General features: G+C 42.4%; 1 protein-coding gene across 1 annotated transcript in view; it reads right to left on the bottom strand.

The window, feature by feature from the left end:
- LOC105617982 (homeobox protein SIX3) overlaps positions 1-8,284 on the bottom strand; it is a 53,760-nt gene extending 45,476 nt beyond the window's left edge. Inside the window, exon 1 of the mRNA XM_012199519.1 lies at positions 7,656-8,284. Coding sequence (XP_012054909.1) covers positions 7,656-8,284 — 629 coding nt within the window. The remainder of the gene's footprint in view (positions 1-7,655) is intronic.
- Between the last annotated feature and the right edge of the window lie 1,319 nt (positions 8,285-9,603).

A 9,603-nucleotide genomic window follows, 5' to 3' on the forward strand; every position in this document is an offset into this window, starting at 1 on the left:
CGTCGTCGTCGTCGTTCGTTCGTCGTCTCTCTCTCTCTCTCTCTCTCTCTCTCTCTCTCTCTCTCTCTCTCTCTCTCGATGAATCGCGTGTTCCCTGCTCTTTGGTTATTATCGTCGTTAATTCGCCGACCAATACTCCTCAGGCCTGGTGCCTCTCGATGACGAGCGCTGCTTTTCAGTAGGATCATCATCGATTCGATTACTAACGACACACATAGAGCGACCACGCCGACGGGATAATTAATTGATTACACCGTACACGAAATCATTTTTTAATGCTGGCTAGCCCCCGTAATGTGGCTCGCACTCTGACATGTGTTAATTCTTTTTAATACATTCCGTATCCACTCCGCGTCGAATCGTGGTAATATTAAATTTACGCGTAACGTAACTTTGAAACTGACAGAAATCTAATAGACAGTGCTGGTGGCCTTAATGTTTCCCGTCTGAGACTCAAAGGTTAAGTTGATTTAATAAAAGTCTCAAATGGCGGAGGCAGCATTATTTATAGACACGACATATTCACGCGGCTTTGTCGCTGTGTTTTGTCGCGACGACCACGGGAAATCGAACGGTCCGCGAGAGCCTCTCGTTGCACCTCTCTCGCTTATGTAGGGATTATGATTTTTCTCTCTCGTAAAAATATCCCGTGCTGTAATTTTCTCACGCTGGCGCTTCCCGAAACGGGAGTTCCATCTGATTCGTCGTCGTACATCTGTTGTCCATCTGCGGGCGGACATTCCCGAAGACCTGCACGGCCACGGAACATTTTTCGCGGTGCGGAAGATTGCGCAACACGATGACATCCGCGTCTTTTTCCATATTCCTTTCTCGTTTAAGGTCATCAAGATAACGGCGGTACCACACTGAGTGACACTTGACCGTGACTCGAAGAAGAAGGTACCGGAAGGCATGTAGTAATGATTCGAAAGGACGTGCATCTCGCACACTGGGGAGACTTCACGCGACCATAAATCCTGCCGCCGTCTTTTCTGGACGCTGATTTAAGTTTTATGCAAAAATCTTCGCTTCCTCCAGGTGCCTACGAGAAATTATTTCCCGAGGCGACACGTTGTTTAACCAAACATCAATTCCCATGATAGAACGAATGGATAAATCTCTACGGTAATATTTTCTTTCTTAAGAGAAATACATACTTAATTTTCCGTGCCTTCTCCGAAAGAAAGATATGTGTTGAAAGATATGTGAAGTAAATAATATTTTATTTGAAAAGAGGAATCGTGCAAGCAGCAAGTGAAAGCGAATAATGATGTGATTCGCAGCGTCGTATTGCTACAAAGTACAAATCTCGTTAAACAAAAAAAATTCGCGTGTGTGGAAGCGTATCCCTTCCATCGTTCGTAATCATTCGAATGAGGAAAAAAAACAAAAAAAAAAGAGCGCAGTCGGGGTCTCGCCGTTCACAAAGGAAAGAAGTAACTGGCATCGCGAATCCTGATGGAAGAGAACAAGTCCAGAGGGTTGGGATGGAATGAAGGGAGGGAGTGATAGTGGTGTAGCGAGAGGTGGCAACGCAGACGGGATTCTGCGTGGAAACGCAAACAGCGCGGGTCTCTAATACACCGGGGACTTTATCAAAATCTGATAACTTCAGAGGCGAAGGCAACGTCGAAAGAGGAGAGTCGGGAACACGCTCGAGCTAAGCCACCCCCGAAAAGCTGGCAACGCGGAGGGTTGCCGAGGTGGTTATATTCTCTCCCTCTCCCCCTTATATCCTGCCTGGCCGTAGACGCCCCTTAGGAAGTCGAGTCTCGCGTTCAGGCTCCGAGTTCCCTTGGACGTAACGCAAACCAGTACGTCTGTATATTCACGCGAGGATTTCTGCGAGTATGTATCTCCGATTCCGAATATGTTTACGAGTTCCCGCTTAAACCCCCACGTTCTGCATAATTAATAGCAACGTGCGGTCTTACGAATGTACCGAAATTGATAACGAGATTTGCAACGTGAGCCTAATAAAGGAGAGCTAACTATTGAAAGAGTCATACTTTGAACGTTAACGCTGAAATGCATCCTTTAAACAGCGATTACTCATCGATCAGCGTCAGTTCGGTAATTGATCGCACTGGATGCGCTGCGATCTTCTTCAACTTGTATCTCCACTATCCGTGTTCTATCGCAAAACGCGACGGAACGCGCTCACCCTGCCGCGGCCATGCCGGGTGGAGCGGCACCAGCGGGAATGTACCCATTCCATTCTCTCGTCCCCGTAATATATAGCTCTTACATACACCCACACAAGGATATTTTCACACACGTAATCGTGTCGGCCTGGTATCCACACAGACACGCGAATATGCTACGTGCAAGCGCGGAGATTGCTCCGGGGCTTTCGGGGTTGAGCATATTGAATAACTCGCTCGCTGGACCGCGAAAATATACCGCGAGGCTGGCAGTATGCGGATCGACGTTTCTGAAAGGACCTTCTAGGATCCTCGGGGCGGGCACCGTATCCTGTCTACGTGTCTACCTAACCCATCCCGGGTCAGGACGACAACGACGACGACGACAAGTACGCAGTATAGTAGATTCGCCTTGGCTTCACCCCTATGTGTCAGAACTGAAAATGCACCACGGAAGGAATTTCGTTATGACGCGACGGGAGCTGCTACGTTCTTCGCGAGCGCCGACACGTGACGAAAATGAAACATTTGGGACGCGCATCTTGAGGATGCCCTTGCATTTCGCTCTCTCACCCCGAAACGCGACACAAACGACGACTTGGATGGTAATAATCCCAGAAGCGTGTTTAAATTGGCGATTACATTGACGTAAATCGACGCAGAGCTAACGCTGTGAGAAACGATCAGAAATATTTTATATAAATTTTTGTATTGCCAATTGAAATATAAAAACGACAGTATATGAAATTTTTGGTACGGAATGTACTTATTTACTAGGATTTTACAGTCTGATCGTTGGCGGATTTTATCAATCGGGAATTAAGCTCTTTACAATGCACGCAGGGTGCCCTCCTCGTCGATGTTGTTCAGAATTCATAATTCGCGAATAAAAAGGGAATTGCCTAAAAGAGTGGAAAGTACGGCTGATAGATGGAAAAATGATAAAAAAGCCGCTATTTTTTTGTGGATTACATTATTCAGCGTTTCGGAACTAACAACGATTGTAACAAACTGCGTTATCCAGTGATGCAAAATATCTCTTATGAATTTTTTAATGGTATGCTTTTTTCCGCGTCGCGGCTAATGAACGCTACCTGTACTCGGTGACCGAGTTATTAAATATTGGAAGCACGTAACAAAAAGCGCAAAAACCCATTTCGATATAAATATGAATTGGATGTGGAGAAAAATTACAGGGAAAAGTCCTCTATATAATGCTGGAGATAATTGAATAAAGCGTATAAATTTATCTAAAAATTATCCAAAATAAAAAATTATCACAGTTCGGTTTTTGCGCGCTCGCATGCAGACACAGTATTAATTCTGCATAATAGAAATGTTATAAATGATTAATTATGTTATATTTCCTGTAATTGTTTATTTATATTATTTCTCCATGATATGGTTAGTAATTAGTAATTGCCAATACTATTAATAATAAATAATATTAATTGTTAATAACAGACAATGATAAATGCGAACTAAGAATAATGCGAGGTGACATCAGCCCAATAGAGATTATAATAACAATCTCTATTTCTTAAATATTCTGAAACAATAACATATTATTCGCGGATTCTGTGTCGAATTCTGTACGCATGTTGATGTTTTCGAAAGGAGATGCAGGAACTTCGAAAGGCTTTCTATCTTCCTATGTCTATCTAGATGTACACAACTGAGAACTCTCCGTCCCGAGATTCGATGGATTACGTGCAGGAAAATGTGGCTCGGGGCCAGATACGGAATGTCATTACGTCGGGTAACGATAGGTACGTCGCAGCCATTGTTGGATTGCTTCAGTTGAACATAGAGCCGTGTGTGACTAGCATAAGCGATCTTTTCCTTTTTTTTTTAATCATTTTGCATTGTTTAAATAATAATGGTAAAACAGCGTACTGAATTTTGCCGCCATGTTAATATTAGATTTTCTTGAACTACACGCCTTTTGTTTCTTGTTCTAACAACAATAATAGAATTGAACATTCGAATATTGTTTCCTCGATTGTTGGTCAAATTAAATTAACATTTCAATGACATTCTCAAAAAAATTGTTTACATTTTATAATCGCTAGACATATATTTAAATGTTTTGAGGAATTATTTTATAAATTATTTTATAAATTCGCGTAAGAGATAACATTATCTTCCAACATAACAACGTTACATATGTATGTACATATGAAATATGCGTATAGCAGTATTTCTAGTTGCGCGATTTATCATTACATACAAAGAAATTCTGGCACAGTTTTCATTTGATCTTATCGCGTTGCATAATTTGAAAGAATTATGCAATATTATGTTCCGCTTAATAAATCTTGTGTTACGCATATTTTCTCGCGACGGCAAAGCAACAACTAAACACGAGAACACGATCTGTTTTATCGTCAATGACGTAACTACGATTCTATACTTACGGTGATTATGTGGCAGAGTTATATAAACATTTTCCTGCATTTTTCATAATCGCCGTGTGATCGCCATACGATGGTTTAGAGACAATGTACGTTTCGAACGTATAATCTTTACTCGCTGCGCGAGCTCATCAAGATCAATTAGAGCAGTATGGTCGAGCCATCGTCGTCCGTTAACGATATATCAATTACAGCGTTAGACGTAGGTAATGACTATTAATGACTTCATTCAGAGCGCAATAATTACATGATGTACGTCCGCGTACTTGGGGACAGATCTAGGTCGGCGCTATTTTCCACAAGAGGATGACAGTTTTATCGTTTCGGTTATCGACACATTCATCCTGATTTACGATTGAAATAACACACCAATAAAATAATGCGACATGAATTAGCATTTTAATCTACCAGAATATTGCGTGTTACTAGCAAGATCGTGCTTAGTTATTGATATGATATTTGATACATACTCAATGGGTCAAACATGTTTCTTAATAACTTTTTAATAATCGAACGATACAAATTGATTCTTGGGAACAAAAAATATCGAGAGCGATTTTAATTATTTTCAATTGCGTATACATTGACAATTTTTTTTATCATTTCGTTCGTTAGACGAATGCTTTTTATATCGATTTCTAGTTCTATGTAAAAAGACACTAGAAGAATACAGGTATTTTGCTTCTTTGACCTGAAAACTATCTAATTAACTTTCAATGTCATTTAGATGGTACATTAGATAAATATCTTTTTCCCGAGGTATAGAATCAAAAGTGCGATGCGTATTTGGTAATATCACACATGCAAGGTCGCGTGTTCGAGATGCGGAAAGTTGCCTAGGATTCCCTGGAAGCAATAGCAAAAATGTTCGGGTAGGTCTTCCAAGAACTCATAAATCACCGGGAGCAACATCCGGTGTTCGCGCGTGGAGACTACTCTAGGTTTCCTAACGAGAGGGAAGGAAGAGGTGCAGCTCATGGCATAGAAAACCCACCTCAAGTTTCCCTTTTATAGGCAAATAATGGCGGCGTCGGGCGATAAATAGCCGAACAATACGACAGACCGTTACCTGCTCGCAACGGAACTGCTCGTGTCGAATCAAATTGACAGGTGGTAATTCCCAACGAAGACTACTTCCGTTTTTCTATCGTCTACACATTGAGGCGATGATCCCCTAATAATGACCAGCCATGATTCAGAGATGGAATTTATCCCTTTTACCTCTCTTATATTACTTGGACGTATCATTTTCTTTTTTTTTGTGAAGGTGACGATATTTTGTTACACGATCCCTTGAATGTTAAATGTCCTCGTTAAACATCTTTATCTATCATCGCAGAATTGTGATCGATTGCTGAATCGAAGAAATATTCGAAAAAATAAATCAGAACCAAATATAGCCAGTAATGGGCCAGTAACCAGATTCCTAGTCAGTTATCAAAGCAAAAAATAAAGGCTGTAACAATTTTCTTGCTACAGCCTGCTTTATTTTTTTAGAATAAATTATGTATATTAGTATTAATGATTATGTGAATTGTTTTGAATAAAAGATTACTTTTTTCACACACTGTATTTTTTTTTGCCATAAATGTTGACCTACAGCAAGCTCATTTTGTCTCGAAACTTTTATTTTAAAAACATATAATTAATCTAAAGATATAATATTTCATATAACAAGAAGTAAAAAAGATATATATGCGAGATATCTCGTTCATTTTCTTGAAGACGAAGAGAGCAAGAATCTGAGACTGATTCTAATGTTATTTTAAAGCTATCGTGAACTTCAACATTCGAGTATATCGTCATATGAAAGGATAGAGAAAGAGAGAGTGAATGAGAGGGAGAGGAGAGGAGAGAGAGAGAGAGAGAGAGAGAGAGAGAGAGAGAGATGTCGAGCGAGAGCGCGATGTCAAAACACAATTTGAAAGACGTAATTCGAAAATCGTCGTTCGCCCGACGGCAGCGACCCTCCGTCGGACGTCAAAATGAAATTATGCGACCCTCCACAACGGGGACCTTGGGGCAGGCACAAAGGCTCGTTTGCCGAGGACACAGTACAACAATCTGTCTAAAGGGACCTAAACCACTAATCGTTTCGCGATTAACTTCCATTAAACGCTACTTAATGAACAAAACTTTCCTTCTACATCGTGACCAACCGCAGACGATCTCCAAGACGTTCTTATATGTGAATTAAGTTCTTCGTTTTAACTTCACTGAATACTCTGTTCGCGTGATATTTTAATAAAATGATTGCTTCGATAAGAAGATTTACGATAATCGACAAAATGTTTTCATAGTGTAACGTAAATCATTTATTAATATAGTATAATTTTACGAGTATTATATTGCGGTATTCGCGAAATGAATGATGGTACAACACAAACGATTTTTCAGTAAACTACACCAACGAAATATGTCTTCCATATGGATTCATTGTTTAGCCACGTGTTAGCCAGTGAAATGAAGGATACATTCTCTCTTCTGGAAATTTTTTAAATGTTTACTTTTTTAAATTGCAATCAGTTTTTGTTCTCAGTATTATTTAAGAATTCACACGTGCATATTTTAATATTAAATAATTATCGTGTGTTGCTATAATGATAATCCAGTACTTTCAGTATCGCGGATTCAACAATTCGTATTTGTTATTAATGAACCGACGCTCTCGTAAGAGTATGCGTTGTACGAATATTGATGAGAACTGTTTGTTGATTTAGTGCGTATTTAACGTCATTGAAGGAGATTTGAATGCGAATACCAGATATCGAGTGGCACATACGAAATATTTCATTGTTCCGAAAAGTAAATATATTCTATTAGTCTATTAAAGATAATATAAATACGTATAACATTTCACCGCATTTAGGTAAAACGTACTTCATTAGAACCCAATGTGTATTGATCTATTTATTCTGTGAAAAGAGAATTTTGCAATTTGAACGGGTTTAACCATTCGGAATTTGGCAAGCTATTTGACAGACTCGTGAAGAATGGAAGCGTGATTTTGATTCGAACGATTATCAATCCTCTCAGAAGTCTGTCCTTTTCAATCAAGGAAAAGACAGGAAAGAATACGATTAATTTTACGACACACCTGTTTTTCGCTGCAGCAGCGCGATCCCTCTGCCTCCTATTCTTGAACCAATTTCCAACTTGCGTCGGCGTGAGTCCCGTCGCGGCGGCCAGCTCCCTCTTCTTTCCTGGATTCGGATAAGGATCCTGGAGATACCATTCTCGGAGCAGCGATCTGGTTCTTTCTTTGAAGCAATGCGTCTTCTGTTCGCCATCCCAGATTGTTCTCGGCAATGGGAATTTCTTTCTTACGCGATACTTGTCCACGGGTCCCAGCGGCCGGCCGCGAAGTTTTTCAGCCTCCTGGTAATGTGCCTCTAGCCACATGGCTTGCAATTTACCGTGAGAGTCCTTGGTGAACTTATGCCTTTCAAGTATAGCGTAAAGCTCCCGATAATGTCCCGAGTGAAACGCCACAATGGCTCGCGCCCTGAGAACAGCCTCGCTCTGATTCAGTTCCTGAATATTGGGATGAGCGACCGGAAGGCTCCATAGGAACCTGGCCAGCCTCTCGATGTCGCCGCTTTCTTCTAAGGTCTCGCAAACCGTTGCCACTTGACTGACGGAGAAAGATAGAGTTGGCAAAGCAAGATAGGGACAAGGTACAAGCGGACCGTTCGCGTTTGGCGGCGTGGTCCCAGCGGCGGACATCTTCCCGAAACGGTGATCCTCTCGCGATACACCAATTTTGACTTAGCTTGTCTTCTTGGAGTATTAATGTCACCCGGACTTGTCGCGGTTCAGGAAACACGCGGCTCCGATTTATGCTTGCTCTTGGACCTTCTCATGATTCGTCAGAGTCACAGGCAGTATGTGCGTTCATTACAAATGGACGTGACGGTCACTGGATAATTATCCACTTCACTATTGACACTACCAAATTTCCAAGTTCGAATGTATAAACAAAATGTTATAACATCTGGAGAGAGAGGTTGTAATCTCTTATGAGGCGAGAGAATTGCCCGAAGAACGACCGCCTCTGTTTCCGCAGGTACTAAATTCTGAAAGCCCACATTGGCGATTCTCTCCCTCCCTTTTTATCTCTTTCTCTCTCGCGCGCGCACGTCGCGACACGTCACTGATTAATTTCGAAACAATTCTCGAGAAGCGGCACGTGACAACGTCTGAATTGGAGCAGATACGCGTTGTAAAGAGCTCCGATGCCCATTGAAGATCGCTGTCAGGTGGGTTCGCGCGACCGTTCTCCAGGTCGCTCAGGTAACACCCACTAGGCCAGGCGGCGCGCTGACGTTCTTCCACGTCGTGGGGATATCACGCGAGGCCGCTGTTGCCTGGATCGTATCGGATAGCAAACTGGTTTCGTTTACAAGCCGGCATCTCGGCACCGGCCCTACCCAGCATGATACGTTTGTACGCCCGTTGCAACCGGGCTGTCTCGCTGGCGCTCTAGACCTACCTCTACCTCTCTGTCTCGCTACTTCCACCACCGTCCGATCTTACCGTAGAGGTAGAAGCAAGAAAAGAGACGGCGATAGATAGCATCGGGGGGTCCAATGCACAGACCACGCCTACCAAGTACACCGGGATTGGCCGGATCCCATCCACGTAGCCATGGTAACCTTTCTTCGTCCTTCCGTTAGGCAGCATAGGGAGCTACGGTTGTGTCGGTTAATTATCCCTTCCACGTATAGCCGGGCCGGTTATATGATCCCCACCGTGAACGTTCTTCCACCACTATCATCGCCCGCGGGCATCTCTCACGCCTTCCCCTCTCTGACAGGCGGAAAGGAAGTGAGACGAAGAAAGAGAGACAGAGAGAGAGAGAGAGAGCGATCGATGTACCTTGCAAAATGTGGGACGGAGAGGTTGGTAGCTGTTCGCGATCGTAGAGGGGAGAAACGACATGATCCCATGAGCTGTTCCTGCCGCCGTGACGCCACTGCTGCTGTTGCTTCTGTTGCTGTGATCTCGCGACGAACTGTTTTCGACGTTGGACTCGGTACCCAAGT

This window comes from Atta cephalotes, assembly GCF_000143395.1.
Source record: "Atta cephalotes unplaced genomic scaffold scaffold00015, whole genome shotgun sequence".
Lineage (NCBI taxonomy): Eukaryota > Metazoa > Arthropoda > Insecta > Hymenoptera > Formicidae > Atta > Atta cephalotes.